The sequence below is a fragment of the Eptatretus burgeri genome, chromosome 6 (genome assembly GCF_056783735.1).
Source record: "Eptatretus burgeri isolate ZD-2024b chromosome 6, Ebu_testis_v1, whole genome shotgun sequence".
In the NCBI taxonomy this organism is placed as follows: Eukaryota; Metazoa; Chordata; class Myxini; order Myxiniformes; family Myxinidae; genus Eptatretus; species Eptatretus burgeri.
Genome location: NC_140966.1, coordinates 8847666 through 8872078, shown reverse-complemented (window position 1 = coordinate 8872078; position 24413 = coordinate 8847666). Strand labels below are relative to the sequence as shown.

General features: G+C 43.4%; 1 protein-coding gene across 8 annotated transcripts in view; it reads left to right on the top strand.

Moving 5' to 3' along the window:
• The window catches only part of FBF1 (Fas binding factor 1), a 215869-nt gene that overhangs the window by 153795 nt on the left and 37661 nt on the right, over positions 1–24413 (top strand). For all 8 annotated transcript variants that reach the window (XR_015058923.1, XM_085883880.1, XM_085883877.1 and 5 more), the window contains 5 exons: positions 6088–6195; positions 6502–6641; positions 19808–19926; positions 20971–21093; positions 23798–23971. Coding sequence is in view for 7 of the 8 variants with exons in the window: in XM_085883880.1 (XP_085740006.1) it covers positions 6088–6195; positions 6502–6641; positions 19808–19926; positions 20971–21093; positions 23798–23971 (664 nt within the window). In the remaining variant the exon portion in view is untranslated. The remainder of the gene's footprint in view (positions 1–6087; positions 6196–6501; positions 6642–19807; positions 19927–20970; positions 21094–23797; positions 23972–24413) is intronic.

Below are 24413 nucleotides of genomic sequence, written 5' to 3'. Positions count from 1 at the left end.
GGTGCCCAACTCAAAGAAATTAAGAAACAACCACAAGGTGTGAATTAGCAATACAAACAAACGAGACGAGACGAGACGGCCAGACTTGACAGGGGAGGTAGGTTACTTTTTACCTTAACATCACTGATGAGCTAACTGAATTTTATCAATAATCTCATAGGGACATACTACTGTTGGTTTACAGAATCTTACAGGAATCCAATCTCCGACTCTGTTTCCTTCAGTTGGATTTTTGAAACCATACACTCTGGAAAGCCATTCCAGTGTCCTTAATCCAATGAGTTAATCGTATCTTAATCCAAATAAGTTAATTGTTACCTTCAACATGTGACAATCTCCTTGACGCTCATGCCCATCTCCTTGAGATGCCAAACAACCTGCTGCAGCCACGAGCCATGTAGTTGTACTGAGAGAATCTGGTGAGCAGGATCAGCATCAGGAAAATGAGCCACATGTCCATACAGCCGCAGCTGACGCTCATTGACTATGCAGGTAACAATTCTCATTTGAGTCTCTCTCAGCAACCGCTCGTTGGACACAAAGTCCGACCAGCGACGGCCAAGGATTCTCCGAAGAGACCTGGTACCAAAGGCATCAAGTCTCCATCTCAGATCCCTGGTCAAAGTCTAAGTCTCACATCTGTAGAGCAAGATTGGAAGCACCAAGGACCTGAAGACTTGGACTTTCGTCATCCTGCACAGGGACCGACAGCACCACACCCCATGATCCAGTGAATCCATGTCTCCCTCGGCCCAACCCAGACGGCTATTGACCTCTGGCTCACAGCCAGCAGAGATATGAATATCACTGCTCAGGTAAGTGAATCTCTCCCGTGACCTCAGCATCCTCACCACAAACAGGTACTGACAAGATAGCATCATCCAAGATGTAATTGAGAGCCTGGATCTTCATTATGACCAAGGAAACATGTAATCCCAGAGGCTCCGACTCCTCATTCGGCACCTTGTGGGCCCCCAAAATGATAACCAGAGTCTTTACAAAGCTGACTGCATCATCGGTGAAATCAAGGTCAGAGATCTTGACATTCCCAAACGATCCACCACAGCTTGATCTCTCCGACATCCTCCAGAGAATCCAGTCCATATAAGTGTTGAAATATGGGGGGGGGGAAGGGGGAGCAGGACACACCCCTGAGGAGCTCTATTAACAACTGGAAATAAGTCAGAGATGGTACCACCACATCTCACAGCACTCTCAATACCAGAGTAGAGTTCAGACATCAGATCGATCAGTTTTGGTGGCACCCCATGAAGACCAAGAATCCTCCAGAGGGCATCCATATTCACTCAATCAAATGCTTTCCAGAGATCAACATAGGCTGCAAGCAGCCCCTGCCGAAACTCTCGTCTGCGTTCGGTGAGGACCCGAAGAGCAAGGATACAGTCAATGTTGACCTCTTTTGGTGTAAAGCCTGACTGCTCTGGACGCTGGTGCTCAAGCAGATGGTGGCGAACACTATCAAGAATTATGCGAGCAAAGAACTTGCCCGGAACTGAGAGCAGTGTCACCCCTCGGTAGTTGTTGCAGTCTTGGCGATCACCCTTCCCTTTCCAGAGAGGGACAACAAGGCCCCTCTTCCAGTCAGTTGGGATGATGCCTGTGTTTCAGGCATGGCACAGAACTGCATGCAACGACACGAGTGCAGCATTTCCACCAACCTTGAGAAGTTCAACATGGATGTCACAGATCCCTGGAGTTTTACCCCATTTCAACCGTTCACCACAGCCTGTGTTTCCACAAACGAAGGTGGACCACAGTTGATTGGAGGGTCAGCAATCAGGATTGTAACACCACTGACATCCAACTCGACAGCAGGTGGATCAGCCTGGTACAGCCTCTCAAAGTAACCGACCCAGCGGGCCTTCACTTCGGACTCCTCTGTCAAGAGCCCACCACCCTCCGCTCTCACTGCAGCACACCAAAGGATGGGCCTGGATCAATGCAATGTGCGAATTCCCCTGTAAGCAGGACGAGAATCATTTGACTACAGGTGATGCTGCACCCCTCACAGATTCCTCGCACATAGGCCTCCTTGTCCACCCCTAATGCATGTATAGTTTTACACCTCAACTCCCTGAACAGCTCAGCTCTGCCATTAACCCTGGCCCTGAGACTCTGGTCAATGGTATCCAGTGTCCCTTAAGAGACAAAATTCTTCTTCGCTCTTCAGTGAGTTCCAAGACATCCACCGGCAACATCAAGGATGGTGGTCTTAAAGGCACTCCACAACTCTTCAGGACTCCCCAAAGCACCCAGACCCTCCAAATCCCCACTCAGCCTGTTCGCAAACTCCTCAGCTACCCTCTCATCCTTGAGCTTGCCAACATCCAGCCTGGGCTGAGATGGTACCATTCTCCCGGATTTAAGCTGCAACTTCAGAGTTGCTTCCACAAGCTTGTGGTCAGTATTGAGAAACTGAGCACTCCGGTAGACGCTGCAGTTCCCCATCATCCTACAGCGACCATTAATGAGCACATGGTCATTCTCCTTTGGCACACCACCAGCGTTGGAATACCAAGTCCAGCGATGAGCCTGTGGGCACTGAAACCATGAACCAGCCACCCAAATTCCATGACTTCTTGCAAAGTCAAGGAACTTGGTGCTATTCTGGTTCACAGGTCCAGACCCATGGGGACCAACACATGTTTCATCACCATCTCTATCAGTTCCAGTTGATGCATTGAAATCCCCCAAGACTGGAAGAGTACCTCGCCTGGGGCCTGCGGAAGAGTATCATAGACTCGAGTGTGACATAGAATGCGTCCCTCATGGTGAGATCACTCACCTCAGTCAGGGCATATGCAGAGACCAGGGGAAATGACACCCAAGGAGTGACGAATCCTTTGTTTCATAATACGCTCGTTGACAGGTGTTTCCTCAATTATCATTGGAGTCAGCTTCTTGGACACAGCTACATGTTATATCTATTGCCACCACTTGCTTGTACTGATATAAAAAGGTGGGAACTTGACCACTGATAGAAGCCGAAAGTACCTGAGAGAAAGTGGTGCGCATTTACACATCAAAAGATTTCGGAAACTTTCTGATTAACTCACCAAAAAAGTTGATATCTTGCAGCCTGTACTGCAAAAACTCACGATCATGTGGGCCTGTGCAAAGCATGTGGATGGGTGTGTTCTCCCCAATCTCCCCGATCAAGGCCTTGTCACACCTTGACGTTTTAGCCAGCGTATGCCGACGTATAAAAAATTTGGTGAATACGCTGGCACACGTCGAATACTTTATGGGTAAGTTTTGTATACGTTAAGAGCACGCTGAAGCACACTGGCATACGTCGTAGTACGCCGAGCTCGTGGACAAATTTTGGGCATGCTCAAAATTTCTCGACTTGCTCGGCGTATGACTCACACGTTCCGCATACGCTGGCCATAAGTTGTAGGCACGTTATGCGATCGTTCACACACATCGACACACGTTACTTGTAAGTTACTCATAAGTCGAAATACGTCGAGGTAATGTCTAGCGTACCCGAAACTTATTTCTAACCTATGAGTAACGTGCTTTGAACCTATGTGTAACGTATCTCCAACGCATATTGACGTATGTAGACGTATTTGACGTCTTCCGGACGACCACAGAACTTACTGAACGTGTTTCTAACTTACAGTTACCGTATAATGGCGTATTGGCAGCGTTTAGGGGAATTGGTATATAAAAATGGGCTTCACAGGAGGAACCCATCAGTGTTCCAGACTCCATGTTGAGTCGATGTCCATGTCAGTAGTAGTAGTAGTAGTCGGTGAGCATGTCAGTAGTAGTAGTAGCAGGTAGTAGTAGTAGCAGAAAGTAGTAGTTGTAGGTCCATGTCAGTAGTAGTAGGTGAGCGTGATGGGGAGGGTGTGGGTGATGATGGATCCTCCTTGTGTCCGCGTCCACGGCCAGGAGACTTCTTTGCAGCATTCTTCGAAGTTGTCTTTGGCATGACGGTGATGTTGACACTTCGATTTCTAGTGCGTTTATGATTTGAATCGTCGAGCGGCAGCCTTTTAATAGGCTACGCCACGTGATCGTCGGCAATACGCTGCCGCGCTATGCATAAGTTAGACTAACGTTGGGCAAAAGTTGTGAACGCCGACAACACACTAAGCATTCGTTGGTATAAGTTATCGAAATGTTCTGTTTACGTTACTAATATGTTATTCATACGTCCAACACGTTATTATACGCCCAAAACTGAAAAAAAACAACAATAGTTCAGCGTACGCCAGTGTTTTAGATACATTTTGATATGTTGCCATACGCTGGCTAAATCATCAAGGTGTGACAGGGCCTTCATCTGTGTCAGTGAATGGACTTTGAACCTTGTGGGATTACCTTGTTGGAACATGACAGGCTTGGTGATTTATTTAATGGACGTCTGCAATTGGAAAGATCATGCCATCATTATCAACATCATTATCAGGCAGATTTCCCAGAGGGAGACACTTATCTGGTTTGGGTGTGTCGAAAAATACTCAATTCCTCTTGTACATTTGAACCATTCAAAACATGTACAAATGGAGAACCAGAGGAGATTCAATAACACAAGCAAGCAACATGCATATATCCTCTGATTCTGCCATACATGGACTTTTTGATTTCTTATATAATATGCAAGGGTAAGGGGGGGGTGAGATCCTGAGAATGTCTGGTCATCCTCAAGACAGAATGGCGCCAAGGCTGAAGTTTTGGGGTTCAAGGAAGGGTTCACTCATAGAGCCTTATTGAAGCGGCCATTCAGATGTCAGCTTGAATTCAAATGGCTGGGGAACATTTACGATCTGAAGTTAGCTAAGAGTTCAAAAAGACATCTGGACGTTACCTTCACACACATTCCATTTAAGCTTGACTCCTGCTTCCAGCCAGACTTTAAGACGGCAATATATAATTATTTATATTTAAGAATTCCTCGATAAGCTAAATATAATAATGGATGAATCTGTCCTACTGAATAAAGATTAAAGATTATTTGGAAGGACAATCTGTTTTGGGGAAGAGGGGTGTTTCACTTGACAGACTGGTAACCTTCCAATACAGTGACGAGATATAAGGTTTTAAAAATGCAAATATACATATATTCAAAATAGATGCATGTTTGAGCACATAGATGTAGCGATCATGTTGTATTCGAATACATTTCCCATTAAAGGGTTATCATAATACATTTTGCTATATGCTAAAAACATTTACTTTTTTGAAAATTAATTATCAATCACATTTAATTGGCAACATTATATCTTTTTATTACCCTTAAACCCACTACGCTAATTTTGGAGAAATTTGCATCCACAGGTGCTTCTTAACACCAATGGGAAGGTCATATCTTCTTAGCCTTGCGGATGCACTATGTAAGTTTAAAATGATGATATATAGTAATTTCTTCTAAATCATGTTTGAGAGGAGGGGGTGGGGTGTAGGAGTTGGAGCTGTATGGGCTGTTAGGGTCGTTGTAAATATATATATATATATATATATATATATATATATATATATATATATATATATATATATATATTTTCTGTTTGATTCTGGGGCCAAAAGAGAAATTGTCCTACTTTTTTTTGCATCTGTTGGTAAAAGGAGAAGCGTGTCCATCCGTGTGTGTATGTATGCTTGTTATATCTATTGCTGCCGTTCGCTTGTACAAACAGAAAAAGGTGGGAACTCGACACTTCTCATCCACAGATATTTCTCATATATCCTATACAGTATTTCCATGATTCAAATTTACATTCAGGAACAGAACGGTTTTGGTGAACCATTTTGAAATTGCAACTCATGTTGTATGTTTTGGGGAAGAGATTGTCATGTGGGTCGTCATTTTTTGGGATTGTCATGTGGGTCGTCTAAATGCTAAAAATTATGGTTAAAAGACGATTTGAATAATACATTTTGCGCTAGTAATGGCAAGTTAATGTACCTGGCGAGCAGAACTGAACACACAAAAGACATGACATGTCGAGCCTTGGTACCAATGGCACAACACATGAATTACCACAAAATGTGTTCAGGCAAGGTCAAATTTTTGTGTGCAGAATCTGAATAGCGATCTGCAATTGTGTGCAGAAAAGCTGTCTCCGAGATGCAGAAGGACTATGAAGAGCAAATGCAGCGGTTGCGCAGGCTGAAAGACCAAGAGGTTGATGCTGTTACGAGTGCCACAGCCCAAACAAGGTAAGCCAGTGCAAACCAAAACTAAAACCTCACCTTTCTCTGGTCACACCAGGAAGGTAGCATTGCTCAAGCTTTGCCATTTTTTGTTGTTTGATTCACAGTACTGCATGATGAGATATTTTTTTTTCACAATTTTGAATGAAACTATTCATAATGTGTTTTTACATAAACATTTTGTATTTATGAATATATCATCAAACGTACTGAGAGATGGTTTAAAAGTTTTTGAAAAGCAGAAAGGTAACTGATCAAAAGGTGATTGTCTGAGAGACGATGTAACCGGTGATTGTCATGTGGGTTGTTCAGGTCCCTCTCAACAGTCATAGAGCACATGGAAGCATTCTCACAGCGACTTGCAGAGCTGGCAAGCCAACTGGACAGTTATCGACAACATAGTAGGCAAGATGCTGATTTTGAGATGAGACAACGTGAACAGCAGATCAAAGGTGGGCTACTTGGTTGTTGGTTGCAGATACTTTTCAATGTGTTAATGTTGCGGCTCGTATTACAAGTAAAGTGTTGTGCTTTGCAGCATAGTGATGGCAGAAAAGGAAGGTAGCATGCATTGTGTGGATTACAAACAGAAGAAAAGTCACAAGTCAACAGGACCAGGCCTGAAATATAAAGTATAAATTGGTGGTTTCGTGTGCAGCCTGTGGCTGCTGGTTGCATCATTTCTGGGGGCATGGCTGTGCTGCTGATGCAATGCCTGTTACCAGCACATACACTGGTATTCATTTTGCCAACCTCAGAAGGATGACAGCCTGAGTCAACTCCACATGCCGTTAATTCAACGGACAAACAGGGGTCAAACTCAAGACCCTACGATCTTAAGCCAGCCACGTTAACCTTGAAACCAACACCAGGTTTAAGCATAAAGTGAAAAACATGACTGAAAGAGACAACAACTGCATTCCAACCCAGGGAAAAATGCAACAGTTAGAACTGTAGTTTATGAGAGTAGCACTGTCATATACTAGAGTTGGGAACAGGTCCTACTACAGTAGTCTGCAGAGAATTACTCCAGGAAAGGAATGCCAGCAGAGTATGCAGACTCCTTCACATTTTTTTTGCCTGGGAAAGACAAGAGAAGATGCAAAACTATTCTCGAATACCTTACAAGCACATTGTTGATAGACTACTTTAAAGGCTCACCAGGCAAAATAAAGGCTGGGTGGGTTTGTTGTTCGCAGATCAGCTAATTACAATTTCATTTGTGTGTCAACAGACCAGGCCTTGAAACAGACAGTAAATATCGACGACAATAGCAAATGGCATGTGATACGACCGATACTTGGAAAAGGGGCCCCAACACACTGGCTTAAGACAAGACACATGACAGCAGAGTATGCAGAATTCTTCACATCTCTTTGCAATACTAAAACCAACCCTGGCACTCTTCATTCAAATACTAGGCACCATAATGTACATGCATGCAGTACATACCACACAGTATATCCGGTGAGAGTGATTCAGCTCAATCAATACCATTGTGGAGAAAGTATGTCCAGAGTTGTTTCAGAAAGTACCGGCAGCACATGCTCTTGCTGGGTGTATGCAATACCATGAGCAGCTTCTTCAAAATTGGCAAGCGTGTGGCATGCAGCGAGCTTGGCAAACCCATCAAGGAAAATCCTGCAGGACTGACAAACTTTGGGCGAACCAACAGTGTAGACTGCAGAGGGTGATGCAACTTCAGCCCAAAGATAGATCCTTGCTGTGTTCGGAAGAATGTGCATTCCCTGCACAACTCTGGACACATTGAGGTATATTTTGGCTTCAAATGCAGACAATTCAGTAGCCTATCGCCCCCCCCCCCGACACACACACACACACACACACACACACACACACACACACACACACACACACACACACACACACACACACACGATGCTTTCAAGTAGCCAGTTCACTCTGGGGAGAATCCTCTGCTCCACATTGACGAATCTCATGGGGACCTACTCTTATTGAGGAGTCGTCAAATTATATGACCATGCATTCTGGCCCTTCGGGGTTATGATGTGTGTGTTTCATTGACCATGTTCTTCAGCCTTTAGGCTGAGATGCATGTGTATGCTCATAGAACAGTCTTGTTGGACTGTGTACCTTGGCCGTGTGGTCAAGGTATGCATCCCAACCTATGTAAATGTTTTGATGTTTAAAAGAAACCTTTTTTGCATAAAAAAGGCCCCCCTCATAAGGTCTTCTTCTTCTTCTTCTTTCGGCTGCTCCCGTAAGGGGTCGCCACAGCGGATCATCCGTATGATCCGCATAGTGATTTGGCACATGTTTTACGCCGGATGCCCTTCCTGACGCAACCCTGGTCGCCTCTTACGACACAGGGATATGGTACACCTATTCTAACCGGGGTATACACCGGCCCAGTACACTGGTACTCATTTCGCCAACCTCGGAAGGATGACAGGCTGAGTCAACCCCCTGGTGTATTAATTCAGTGGCCCAACGGGGCTTGAACTCAGGACCTTTTGGTTCCCAAGCTACTGCCCTAACCACTGCGCCAACACACCAGGCTGCCTCCCTCATAAGGTGAGGAGCAACAAGTCTGGAACATGTGTCTGTGGATGTTCCCTCTCCAGGGTGGACTGGTCTGTAAAATTGATAATTAAATTCTCTTCTCAGTATTGGCTGCAGTACATTCCTACTGGGAAGTAGGGGGTTATAGTCTGCTCAGCTGATGTGTAATAGGTGGAGCCCATTCAACTGTTTAATCAGAAGAGCCTTTTTGAAATTCAAATTGTTCCCGAGCTGTTCCCAGATATGTTTTGTGTACCACAGGCAGCTTAGGCCTAAGTCACATTTGCTCTACAGCGAGGATACGGCGGCCGTACCTCCCCTGAATTTTACAGAAACGTGCGGCGGCCGCAGAGTTTCTGTGGTGGCCTCAGGGTGGCCCTACGCCGTTTGGCTATCTTTTACAGGCCGTAGGGGTCGCCGTGGAATTATAACGCGGATTTATAACTTTTTTCATTTCTACGTTTGCCGTAGCAATTCGACAAGCCGAAAAAAAAAAAACTGGTAAAAAAAACAAAAAAACAAAAATGCACCCTCTCCTTACCGTCCGTCTGGCCGCACGTTCGCCTTTGGGCCCCCCTGCGGTCGCCTTGCGGGCACCTTGAGGCTACCTTGCGTCTGCCTTGAAAATTCTATGGCCGCCGCAGCGCCCCCTTAAGGTCACCGTGCGACATCAAATCAAAGACCGTATGGCAACCCCACGTTTTCGGTCTCCACAATTTCTAAATACGCCGTGCGGCTCCCCGAAAAAGAAAAACATATGTGACTGCTACATTGTGTGATCGTGGAAATACTGTGGCCGCCGTATAATTGCTAGTGGCCGTAGATTTTGGAGACCCCACGGCCGCCGTGGCAAATGTGACTTCGGCCTTAATACAGGATTTGACAGGCATTTCCTGTTGGTTAGGATGCATGTAGCAACAGCTGGTGTGGCACTTGCTTCCTGGTACCCACCACAGTAATGGGGTTTGATCTCAACATATATATATATATATATATATATATATATATATATATATATATATATATATATATATATATATATATATATATACCGTATACATATATCATATGCAGAATATTGATGTGGATGTGGATGTGGGTATATATATATATATATATATATATATATATATATATATATATATATATATATATATATATATATATATATATATATATATATATATATATATATATATATATATATATATATATATATATATATATATATATATATATATATATATATATATATATATATATATATATATATATATATATATATATATATATATATATATATATATATATATATATATATATATATATATATATATATATATATATATATATATATATATATATATATATATATATATATATATATATATATATATATATACAAATATATATATATATATATATATACTGTACATATCGGGAATAAGATAATTATCATATTTTCCAGTGTATTAACTGCGATTTTTTTTTATCGGCTGGAAAAAGTTCAAAGTTGGGGGTGCAGTTAATACACAGGTATAGAAAATAATCAGTCTTAAAAACAATCAGTTTTTCAATGCTGAATTTCAATGACAGTGGAATCTGGATAATAAGTGTATGCCCTTATTTTTAGATTTAGTGGAACACGTATGTGCCTATTTCCCATATGCGCTTATACAGTATTCAAAGAGCTATGACCTGCACTTATAATGAATGGTAAATGTTCTTCAGAATGGCTGCATTGATGTCAGTTTTTACGTCATTGAAATTTTAATTGTCTGTATCTCGGAAACAAATACTAAATACATTTGCAATCCTCAAGCAAATATCTGTTGAAACTCCGCAACGAGTTTGTTCTCCTTGTCCGGGTGAAGGCCCGTCTTCCGCTCCCTATCTTCTTCGAACCTTTCTCACTCTGAACAATTATTTCCTCATTCTTCACCACTCAAATAAAAGTCCTCGTGTTATGTCCGAATTTCCCATTATGATAAAGGGTCGTTATGATATGATAAAAACACCCTTTTATGACCCTTGATGACCAATGTTATTTTGAACGTACAACTCTTGTAAGTACCAGTTCAGGGCTTGTTCAAAGCAAGAGCAGGTCCATCGATCTTCAAGTATCATCCGTTCTCTCTATCAAGATGTCAAGGCATTCATTCACCGCAGCCTTCAAACTCTCTGGCTGCCGGTCTGCGGAAGAGGTTGGGAACTGGGAAGCTGGGAGGCGATTCGGTGTCAATGAGTCCGTCATCCGGCGCTGGAGAACAAGCAAGGCAACGACAGAGAAGATGCCAAGGAAGAAGAAGGTGCTGAGCGGAAAGTCGGCGAAGAGGGGTAAGTTCGACAAAATTAAGCCGACGTGGGAGTCAGCATGTCGATACCTCCGTCATTTCGTCCCGGGATGCCGGGATACACGAGTTGTATAATGCAACTCGTTTAGCTCGTTGTATAATACAACTCATGTCAGCTCGTTGTATAATACAACTCATGTAAGCAATCGTGGGTGGGAGCTTCTCAATGTGTGCATATGAGTTCAGTACAGCGATGAAGCTCTCTTGATTACACACCAGCCATTTCATCACTCTATGATCAACAAATTGGACTTTGATTTTACCTCCAAAAGGTTTGACACAATTACAAAACAGACTTCAACATTCTGATAATTTTGTGCTTCATTTGGATTTAAACTTTTCATTTTGTGCTATTTAAAGTTAATATACAAACGTATTTGATCTCGATTTGAAAATAAAATGTTCAATATCTATACATATATATGCTGTATGTATATACTATATATATATATATATATATATATATATATATATATATATATATATATATATATATATTTTGAGGGTGAAAAATACAGGTGCGGTTAATACACCGGAAAATATGGTATCTGAAACCGCTGATCGGAAAATTGTGAAACTTGGCACATCTCATTCTACTCCTCATGGGGAATAAAGGATTGGAGGGATGATGTTTTTGATGAAGTGGGAGACCAGCCATAAATGTTGTAATCAAAATCCTTATTTACCATTGAGATTCAGTGTGGATGTCTAGGCCATAATATTTTCACCAATTGAGATTTTGTCATCAGATCTTTAACAAACCTTTATTATGAGATTGTAGAAAACAAAAATGAATAAAATGTACAATATTTTTTTAACTGTCGTTTTGGTCAACTTTAGTTCGACTACAAAGCGGATGCGGATGGGCTTTGCATTTTGAGATGCTTTTTAGTTGTTATTGTCATCGGAGCCTTTTGCTGACTTGTATAGTTTCTTAAAAGTAAAGAATTGTCTGGAAAATCCTCTATTTCTCTTTGCCGACGACTCCACCCTCTGCCGTACCATCTGTCATCCCTCAGACCGGCAAGCAGCAGCTTTTTCGCTCACTGCAGATCTGGATAAAATCACAAACTGGTCCAACACATGGAACATGTCTTTCAATCCGGACAAATCTCAGACTCTCACTATGTCTCTTCGAAAGGACCGTTTAGAAAACCCCCCCATCCACTTTCTCAACAATCCTCTGGAAGAAGTCTTTTCTTTCAAGCTTCTGGGTCTCACTATCAGCCATGACCTTTCCTGGGAAAGTCACATTTCCAACCTCGCCTCAAAAGCCAGTCGCCGACTGGGAATCCTCCGTCGTGCAAAGTCCTTCCTCGGCCCTCTTGAGCTCCTGACCACTTACAAAGCTTTTGTCCGTAGCCTGATGGAGCACTGCTCTCCCCTCTGGGCTGGTGCTCCTGCCTCCCACCTTTCTCGGATTCACGCTGTCGAAACCAGGGCATTTAAGATCATCGGCATCTCCCGCAATGAAGCTGAGTCTTTGGGCCTCTCACTCAATCACTGCAGGTTGGTCGGTGGTCTTTCTGTCTTCTACCGACTCCTCTCCAGCCTTGCCCCCCCTGCTCTCTCTGCGATTTGTCCCCACCACATTTCCACAGGGCGCTCAAGGTCCGCCAACAACCCCCTTCTGGTAAAACTACCAAAATCACGAATCACTGCTCACCTTCACTCTTTCATTCCTCTTTTTTGCTGCCTTTGGAATAAACTTCCTCACTCTATTCTTTCCCATTCTTCCCTCCAGGCTTTCAAAACAGCTGTTCACCACCACCTCTTATCTTCCCCCATCCAAATCCTCAATCTTTTCTACCCCCGATAATCCACCCAAGCCCACTTCCTTCAATTCCCCTGCTTTCCTTCCTGAAAGTCCCTGTAATGTCCACCTTCTCTTCGCCATGTTCCCCGTCCCATCCCCATCCCTCTCCCTTCCACAGTTCACCTAATGTGTCTGTTCCCCACTGTTTTGTCCCTTCCACTCCCGCCCCTCTTGTCTCATGCCTCCTTGCTGTGAGTTGTGTGTTAGCTCTCATACGAGCCTCGACCAAGGTATACAAAAAAAAAAAAAAAAATTGACATTTTTTTGGTAAAATTTTGCGTTTGAGGAATACCTGTATTAATGGGCACACAAATTAGTTAAATTCTACAACAGATGAATATTCATCTGATAAGCCAATTCCATAGCTACATTTTGATGCCATGTTTTTACACTTGTATCTTAATAACCATTAAGGCAGATGTGTTGAATTAGATTCAGTGGTGTTTTATCAATTTTCCTGCATGTTGCCATTGAAATGGGCTAATTAACATATTGTTGTGGTTCTGCGAAACTGGCACTCCCCCCTAGGTAATGGCACACAACATATAGGGATCCCAAGACAGCTATTTCATTTGTATTCATTTTAGATAGCCCTTCCTTTATGTCGAGTTTGTTTATGGGACAAAATGCATTGCATGGACTATTGGCAGACCTCTATTCTCATCCTCTGTCTATTTTTTTTAACGTTACTGCACACACAACCTTCCCTTCACGCATGCATGCTTCCATGAATAGCAATGGGGGCAGTCTTAATTTGCATATGCGCACCCTTTCTCATTCAAAGCCATTATCAAACAGATGCTCTTTTTAAACCTTCACCAGACTTGGACCACAACACTACCCCATACTACAACCACTACAACACCTTTATAGAAATACCTACATCAATCTAAGCTGGCTTACCTTCACCATTAACCACCATAACCGCTACAATGCTTCAACCACCTCACCATAGCTCACTGCTACGACACCTCAGCCACCACTCCATAACTCACCGCTACACCACTGCTGCAAACGCCACAACCACAGTCACCACTACAGACACCCACCACTTCCCTTTGGACATGGGGAACAATGGGTGCCATGTACCATTCCGGATGCTTGTGCTTGGGGCGTTCTGATGTGTAACTTGAAACACAAGTATGCACTACAATCAATTCAACATCGCAAGGATAGCCCTAGCGCTCGGCTCAGTTACGACGCCCATTTGGTGTCCAGCGCATGTTTGTACCCGGAGAGCGCCACCAGATACCTTTCCACCATGTAAATATTAGAGAAGAGTCACGTGGTGAGGCGCATAAATGAATGAGACCATTTCCGGTGCTGAATCCACACATGGGTGGGGCCAAAACCAGGGGAAGTGTTCCTGCATTAATTGGGATGCTTGGAAACGCTGACCGTCCATCCTGATCCACCTTTAGGCCCCACCCTTGCCAAACAACTATAAAACATCATGTGAGGAGGAGGGAAGAGAAGGAATGCTTTTGGCTTGGTCGGCGGTACGGAATGTGGAGCTGAACAGGTAGACATTGCTCGAGGAGATGGAGCAAGTGGATTGGAGCACTGGGTGGGCAAATAATTCAGGCATCATGCTGAGTGCATTTATTACTGTGAAGCCAAAACACATTTACACGTACAGACATCCTCAAACCTCATTAGGACTATCTTCTCATATGTTCTGTTTCTTGTTTTCTGTCTCGTCTGCTGTGAATGCAAAAGAGCAGCAATCGGCAAGGGCAAGTCCTGACAAACGTTCTTTTCAGAGCGACCCCACAGAAATGCAGCTCTTTCCATTTTCTTATCTGCACCTCATCACACCCCTCATTTTGCACCTTCTCTAACCACATACCTTAGACATCCTCAGTTTTCCTCCCCTCCTCTCCATCCTAAGCGACTGGGAAGTGTTGTTCCATTGGCCGTGCCAGGTACAACAGAGGTCACAACCACCTCATCTTTCCTCATCTCTCTTTGTTGTCTAACTTTCCTCAGGGTATGTTTCTGATGGCGCCTGTCTTGTATCGTTTAAAGTTAGGATTGTAGAAGTTCGTTATATCGGTATAGGTCTGCACTGTGTCTTATTTTATAAACTAGCATAACCCGCGCTCTGCGTGACATGTTGGGGTGGGTGTGTTTGAGAAAGGAACTGATGCAGAGTATCAGTAGTAATTTTACTTTAATGCAGTAAGTGGAATACGATTTCACTGTTTCAGAACCATTTTATTTACTTTTTTGTACCATGCACCTCATATGGTCTTTGAGATAATGTAAGCCGAATATCACGTTACTCGAGCGCAGGACAAAGTCGAAGATAGCGCGACACGAAACCACAAACTCGGAAATAATATATAAGATATTTGCATTTCCCTTGTTATAAATAAACCTGCTTGTTATAAATGTAGCCAGCTCATTGCGTCTTTTTCCCTCTTGGTCCAGCATAGTCCACTTGCAGTATAACTGGAAGTTCTGCCCCACGCAATTTGCTCTTGATTAGCCGGTGCATACTCGCAGCTCTGCTCGGCTGCACCTGATTTGATGAGTTAACGAGAGTATGCATCGAGGGCATGAGACCCCCCCTTATTGCGGCCGTCCACACGTAAGGTATCACGCGAGGTAGTGTAACCCTGCTGGATTGGCAGTACCAATCGGCACTGGTGGTTGTATTGCTTAATAACCCACCAGAGCATTAAGTTATTTGTGCCTGGTGGCTTCAGGACTGGGTGTTCAAGTGGAACTTGAGCGCTTCCCCTCATGGTGAAACTTGAACCCCCGATCTGTAACAAAATCATAAACACAACTGCTGCAACTACAATCATCCATTTCATTATGAGATTATACCTTCAGTTGGTGAAATTGTGATTTTAGGGCTCTTTTTCGATGTGGCCACAGCACTAATGGAGCGATATGTGAAAGAGGTGATTGATACTGCCAACTGTTGAGAATACGTGGACCTACTGTTATCACTGGTGACCTCAAACCAATTTCCTGCAAGCCATCGTCATCTGCTTTGAAAATTGAACCTGTCCGCCAGACTGGTCGCCCGGGAACTCAACCCGTCCAACCGGAATTTTACCTGGCATGTTCTGGCGGACTGGGGCTAACTTCAAACCCTGTTGTAACATTTCATGTTATACATTCAATTCCACAATTGGGTTTTTTTTCCTCAATTTATCCATCGTTTATATACACATGAAGAAATTTCTGAACTGAGACACAATTTCACAGGTTTATAATTTCTAACATAGTTTCAAAATTGTTTCTTGACTTTTTGTGAGGAATATATAGGACAGATGTTTATTAGCGAATTTTATTAATGCATTAATCTCGGACTCGAAGTAAAGCATGTAGCCTGGTGTTGGCTTAGGGGTTAGGGTGGCGGCTTGGGATCCTAGGGTCCTGAGTTCAAGCCCCGTTAGGCCGCTGAATTAATATTCACCAGGAGGTTGACTCAGCCTGTCATCCTTCCGAGGTCGGCAAAATGAGTACCAGTGTACTGGTAAGGGGGACACTGCATCAGCGGCATAGCCACTTCCCAACCAATGACGCAACCAGCAGCCACCCGCTGCGAGAGAGAGAGAGAGAGAGAGAGAGAGAGAGAGAGAGAGAGAGAGAGAGAGAGAGAGAGAGAGAGAGAGAGAGAGAGAGAGAGAGAGAGAGAGAGAGAGAGAGAGAGAGAGAGAGAGAGAGAGAGAGAGAGAGACAGAGACAGAGACAGAGACAGAGACAGAGACAGAGACAGAGACAGAGACAGTAAAGCATGTCCACACACACATCATGTGCAAGACAGACATTAGTAGACATTGGTGTACTTTCAAGTGAATTGCAAGGACATTCGTAGACAATGGACAAATACATTTAGCAGATCGGACTGAAAACTGGGATTTAAGCATCGTGACCCATCAGTTCAGAAAGGAAGGTTAAACCAGCCAACCCTCGGGCCAACAGTCAACAATGATTAATTATCACTCACAATTGATTTTTTTCCATGCCAGCAGACAATGTGGCAGGTCTCTGTCAATAAGCAAACAGAACTGCGATTGATATGCTCCCCCCCCCCCATCCACTCCATTGTCTGGAAAATTTTGGCCTTGACTAATTTTATTGCGAAGTGTGGAGGGCACCCACACACTGGATGTAGAAGAGTCCAACTGTATTAGCCCATGATCATTTTATTATAAATATTTTCTTTCCAGCATCAAACAAAGGGAGAAGCTGGCCTGGGCACAGATCTGAACGCAAAAAATTTGGATGAGTCCATTCCCACCTTTTTTTATAGACAGAATCAAGGCTCATGTAAGAGCTAAACACGGAAAAAATCAGGATGCAATATAACAAAGGGAACAGGAGAAAGAGAAAGGGGAAATGCCAAAAGCAGGGCCGAGGGAGAAAATAAACGTAGACGGACGATCAAGAGATGTGGGTCAGGATGAGGGGTATGGGAGAGTCCAGATGGTGGACAATATGGACACTGAAGCAAAATTTGGGTGGGGTGGGGAGGAGGGACAATGGGTGTAAAAAAGATCATAGTTTTGGATCATGGGGATGATTTCAGATGGTGGTGAACAGCTGTCTTGAAAACCTGGAGGGAAGAATGAGATTGAAGAGAGTATGGAAGTTGGTTTCACAGGTGGGAAAAAAGAGGAACAAATAAGTGGAGGTGAGCAGTGCATCCTGCATGTACTTGGTTGAGGTGGGGGGAGGGAGCACGGAGAGGGCGGAGGGTTCTTTGGTCTCCACGGCATCAAGCTGAGCAAGATATGAGGCAGGGGATCCGGCCCAAAGGTGGGAGCATTACCCCCATCAAGCTGCAGATGAAGGCGTTGGAGGTGGATAGTAGTTCAGGTGTGTCAAGGAAGTACTTTGCATGATGGAAGATGCCCAGTCAGTGACTGGCTCTGGAGGCCAACCTCCGTAAGCTAACCAACCTGTCTTAGGCATGAGAGATGACCAGTAAAACTGCCCTCGCCTTTTTGTTTCCGATTCAGCACTTCAATCACTTTTCAGTCGGGAGAAGGATCACATTTATTTATTTATTTATTTTCGAAAATTTATTCGAATTCGAAAAATTACTGCCAACTGTTGAGAATATGCTGTTAGGGTTCGAGAATAGTGATTTATTCGAAAAAAATAAATATCACCTAATGATGACAGATCATACGCAGTTATCATTTTAGTGGTCTTGCTGATAATTAATCCATGAGACAATTTTAAAAAGGGTCTTAAAATTTCATTCTCATGCAGCCAGCCCCCTCTTCACCCCAGGGATTTAATTTTAAAGTGATTTTTTTGTTGTTGTTGAAAAGGCAATTTGTGTTGTGAACACATTGAGGTATGTTTCCACCGTGGTAAAGTGTTTGTTTCATGCCAGTTTGGCTCATGAAAGGAGGCCTAGCTGTCATTTTGCTTGGTGAGGCTTTGTGAACCGCACGTTATACGTACTGAGAGAAGGAGCAGTAAAACCAATCTTTGTAATATCAGATAAATATTTAGGACACTTCATGATCATTTTAATTGTGTGCAAATTTGGGGAAACTGGGGTCACGTGTTCGAGGTTGCGGAAAAACCCTCCACCGCGCAATCAATGATTTTCTTGTTGGAAAACATTAATTTGTTTGCTCTACAGCAAGCTGAGAAATTGTGGAAACACATTCAGGTGTAGCATTTCCCCCCCCCCCCCAAGGTAAGAGATCTGCAGGTGTATTACATGTCACCTGCCCAGGACGTCCTGAAATAACATTGATTGAGAGCACTGCTGGGCCAACTTTCACTTGCAAGCGGCTGAGATGGACATGTTGCCAGGAAAGTGAGAGAGGGGAAAAGCTACATTAAGTCGATGATCCAACAACCAGACCCTGCACCAGCCCTGTCGTTTGGAACAAGCAAATATGCCACAGACTGTTGATCAACAATGCTCATGTCACAGGCATGCATGGCTGAGCATATCTGGTTTGCTGATGCTGCACAGAACTCTGTCAAAACAAAACTGAGCCAGCTAATGTGGAGCTTATTGACGATAAAGTTGACACAGCCCTTATTGTAAATACCCCACACAGTTCCCATGATAATTTTGGGAAGCTTTGGCCCATTGAGAAGATTTCCACTTGGGAATTGTACAAAATGAGATGTTAATTTTAGGGGGGGGGGGTAGGGTAGACAATAGACCCAATGCAGCTCCATCTCAGACACTGTATTAACCTACATTCGAAGCATGACATCACACAAAATGTAGGTTGTTGCTGTGTCTGGGATGGAGCCTCATTTGGCACAGCTGATCCCACCCCAACCTCTTCTGTTAAGACCGGGAGAGAGAGAGAGAGAGAGAGAGAGAGAGAGAGAGAGAGAGAGAGAGAGAGAGAGAGAGAGAGAGAGAGAGATAGAGATAGAGATAGAGATAGAGATAGAGATAGAGATAGAGATAGAGAGAGATATATATATATATATATATATATATATATATATATATATATATATATATATATATATATATATATATATATATATATAAAAATGATAGCCAATCAACCTGTCTGCAATGTGAGAGCAACAGGACTTGTGCTTTTTTGCTCATCGTGGGTCTGTTGCTGAAAGGTTTAGGTTTTTTTTTAAACTCTCCTTGTGGTCTTGGGAAATATTATCAACTTTCCATGGTCACAAGAGGTGCTGCGCACCAGACAGAATGGGAACGTAGTGTAGCAATTTTGACAGCATATTTATGTTATGGTCTTTAAAAATGAACAATACTTTGACTTTTGAATTATTTTGCTTTTTCTTCTTTTTATCTTGTTTTTTTTTTTCTCTCTTGGCATTTTTGCCATGAAGAGTTTGCTTTAGGGACTAGCTAAACAGGGGGGGGGGGGTGAGTCAGGCGTTAAGACTGGTTGTAACATTGTTGTGGGTTCTCTTACAGTGTTGCAGGACAGCCTGGAAAGTGAGAGGAAAGACTTGCAGCAGCAGCGAAGTGAGCTTCGCAAAGTCATCTCTCACCTCGAGGCCCAGTTGCAAGAACAGGCACGCCTGCTGGAGGAGGTTAGAATCTATCCTAACTGAAACCTAACTGGGCCATTCCTAAATGTGATGAGGCTTGAATGTGTGGCGCACTCATTAAAAAGTGCATTCGCTCAAGTCGAGAATTGGGGTGTGATACAAATATGTAATAAATAAATGGCCCCTTAACCCATCCAAAGGACGATGCACCTCTCTCTCTCTCTCTCTCTCTCTCTCTCTCTCTCTCTCTCTCTCTCTCTCTCTCTCTCTCTCTCTCTCTCTCTCTCTCTCTCTCTCTCTCTCCCTCTCTCTCTCTCTCTCACACACACACACACACACATCATGAGAGACATTTCTAGCAGGGCAGGAAGGGACATCATGAAGAATGGGGGGTAGAGTGCTGGTGGTGGTGAGTGGGACGTGAGGACAGGGAGGGGTTAAAGCACTCTATACATGGGGTAAATTTGTCTTCCTTTCCTTCTCACCCAAAATTTTTGTCAAACACGACGACTAATTGGTTCATCAGCGGAGCGACGGGTAGGCTCTACTCGTATTGTATAATGGTCTTTTATCTGTGGTTGTAACTTAAAGTGAGATGTATCACATGAAATACTTAACCCTTTGCTACTGTGATGGTAAAACTGTATAGTTTCACAAAAAGAAATAAAAGTTTTTACATGACACCCATTGTAAAACATGTTGAAACTGCCAATACAAGGTCACAGTTAAGTTTTGACATCCTGTTTTTTTTTTACCTCCGTCACCGAAGGTGAAGGAGGTTATGTTTTCACCCCTTTCTGTGTACAGGATATCTCAAAAAGTTGTGGACGGATACGGACGAAATTTTGTGGACAGGTTGGGTGTGTGACAAGGACGAATTGATTAGATTTCAGTGAAGATACAGATCCTTCACCATTGAGAGATAGGGCCAAAAACGATATAGTACTGTATCGCGTGATATTTCAAAAGTGTTTTGGGCCCGATATGTTCTCGTGGACCAGGCATTACATGGCGGATGTATGCGCTCTACCGAGTGCCCTTGTAGTTTCCAATATGTTTTGCAAAGTCTTTTCATCTTTATTCCAGGAACGTCACAGACTGCTGGCCGAGCGCAGTAAGACGGAAGTCTTGCAAGGTAGCATGGCCGAGAATCTGCGTGCAATGTTGGAGCAACGGGACCTTGAACGAGAAGAGCTGCGCAAAGCCAAGGTACAACTTCATATGGCTTCTTACCTCCATCACTAAAAGTGAACGGAGGTTATATTTTCACCCCTGTCTGTAAACAGCATGTCTCAAAAAGTTGTGGACGGATTCAAGCGAAACTTGATGGACAGGTTGGGTGTGTGAGAAGGAAGCATTCATTCAATTTTGGTGAAGACGCGAATCTGGATCCGGGTACAAGAATTTAAAATATTTTTTTTGAGTGATTCTTCACCCTTGAGAGATGGGGCCATGATATTTCAAAAAGTTGGGGACGAGTACTGACAAAACTCGGTGGATGAGTTTTTTTTTAGGTGAGAACAACAAACCGATCCGATTTTGGTTCAGGTCCGAATCCAGATCTGGCCTATCGGTGGGATACAAAACGTAAACTGTTCAGCCTGTTGGAGGAAAGTGCTGTACCGAGTGCCGTTGTAGGAACCTCGCCAGAGGAGAGGGTATTGCATTTGGGGCTGTTTGTTTGTTTTTCTGTCTGTCTGTCTTTGTTTGTTCGTTCATCTGTCTGTTTGTTTGTCTGCACAGAACCTTGGGGTTTTTCTCCGTAATCGCTTGTCAGATTGAGATGAAATTCCCACCAGAGGAACGACTACTCATGTAGAATGTTTCAATGAAAATTATGTTTTAACAATCGATGTCTGGGTCAGGTCTGGGGAGTCATGGATTCAATGGATCATGGGGCGTGGTGCTGTCGGTACCTATGCAGGAGGACTAAAGTCCGAGTCTTCAGGTCCTTGGTGCTTCCAGTCTTACTCTACGGATGTGAGACTTGGACTCTGACCAGGGATCTGAGAAGGAGACTTAACTCCTTCGGTACTGGGTCTCTTTGTGGAATCCTTGGCTATCGCTGGTCGGACTTTGTGTCCAATGAGCGGTTGCTGAGAGAGACTCAAATGAGATTCGTTACCTGCATAGTCCGTGAGCGTCGGCTGCGGCTGTATGGACATGTGGCTCGTTTTCCTGATGCTGATCCTGCTCACCAGATTCTCTCAGCGAGGGAGTCTCGTGAGTGGAGGAGGCCAATGGGCCGACCACGTGCCTCGTGGTTGCAGCAGGTTGATCAGAATATCAAGGAGATGGGGATGGGCCAGACGAAGGCCCCTTGAGTAGCAGCAGCAAGTGACCTGACCTGACGTTATAGGTCACATGGTGTGGCAGCCATTTTGGAAAAATGGAAAAACTTTGGACCTCTGTATCTCTCTAACCGCAGCAAGTAAAAAAAATTGAAACTTGGCACATGGCAAATACTCCTCATGGGGAATAAGTGATTTTTTATGACGTCATAGGTGCCTTCATTTTGACACCATAATTGTTTTTGTAGAACGCTACATCCGATCATTATGAACATTTTTGAGGGTCATCTAGGGATAAATTGGTCCACTGGGAAAAAAAAAAATTGATGACGTCATCGGTCACATTATTCGGCTGCTGTATTGTTTTTTGTTTTTTTTTAAAAACCTTCAAAAATCTTCTCTGAAATGGCTGAACAGATCGAGGCGAAACTTTCCAAGAATGACCGCCTATCCATGAGGAACAAAATGTTCACACATAAGATGTCATAGGTCACTTGGTTTGGCAGCCGTATTAGATTTTACCTAAAACCGATAAAAAAATCTTCTTCTCCAGAAAGGCTGGATAGATCGAGGGGAAACTTCACAAAATGTTCCCCGAGTCTTGGAACACCAGCGTATTCACAAATAATTGATGTCACGTGGTCTGGCAGCCATATTGGATTGGGTTGAAATCTTAAAAAAAAAATATTTCTCTTGAACCGCTTCATTGATGGACGTCAATCTTCACAATTATGATCTTGTGGTGATGGGGAATACATGTCTTAAATTGATACCTGATCGGACACGTGGCGTAACAACGAGAATTATTTAATTTTTTTGAATCTGATTTTCTTTTTTCTTTTTAGAATGAGGTTCACTTGGCTGTGCCTCCAAAGGTTTGAGGGTAGAGGAGTAGCAGCTGAAACCCAAATGCTATCCAGGTTCCTCCTGATGACTTCATCTTTGCTTTTGCTTGTTCGGGTTCCTTCTGATGACTCCAATGCAGGACTGTACCTATTTCATCTTCCATTTGATTTGAATTGTATTTATTTGAATCCCATTCTAAATTCAATTGAATAATGATAAACGTCATAGGTCAGGGTCAGCTGTCCAATCAAAGCGGGGTTGCGTCAAAGTGGGACGTCTTGGTACCCGGTCATCACTGCCAGCAGTTATCTTCTTCTTGCATATGGCAGCTTGGCTTCCGGGTAGCTACCATTTTGTTGGGGCGCGGCTGTGCCGCTGATGCTGTGCCCCTATACCAGTACAATGGTACTCATTTTGCCGATCTCGGAAGGATGACAGGCTGAGTCAACCCCACCTGGTGTTAGTTCAGTGGTAAACGGGGCTCGAACTCAGGACCCCAAGATCCCAAGCGAGCCACCATAACCGCTAAATGCCAGCAGTTATTGAGTGGCAGTTCTCGTTAAGTCTATTGTTGATTACATAATACATCAGTACACAAACACCACACAAAGTATACGACCAAAACTTCCCAATCACCACACCAAACAAGTCCTGGCGAGGGTCTGCAATTTCTGGTTGGTCTTGTTCTTGTTTACATTGTTTTTTTTTTTTCTCATGAATGTTGATTGTTTGAGCACAGCGTAATTGCATGTATTTCATCTGACTTGATTCATCAGGTTAAGCTGGTACTGGAGCGTGAGGAATATGAAAGGAACTGCTTGGAGGTGCATAAAGGCTTGGGCAGGAAGCACACAGAGCTCGGGCAACAGCGAAAGCAATTTGCATCACGATGCGAGCAAAAAGCTACGGATATTGCTGCCAAGGGTGGATTGTATGTCGGCCTGGTTCAGGTACACGGAGTAACCAAGATTGAGACCTTTCATGCAGTGCTGACTTATCAAAGGCTAGTATTCATAACATTGTAACAATATCAAACTTGAAAGGAAATGTAATGTTGATAAATGTGTGTCGGCTCTTTGTGTTCCCAACAATGAGTATTCAATAGAAACTTTGTGTTTGTATTCGGTAATCTAAGAGGGGTGTTGACAAGTTCCAGGAACGAGATATTTAAGAGTCCAAGCCACCAATTATGAAGTTATTTCTCCAAAATAAGCTCGTAGAGTGAGTCCCGGTGTCCGACCGTCCGTATGTGTACATCAGTACGAACGTGTACAATGCACATACATCCGTTTACATTTGACGAAAAACATCTCACAAACAACCTGACCGACATTGCCCAAATGTGGTGAGATGTATCGGGACAGCAAGCTCTCATTGGGTTGTGCTCCCCAT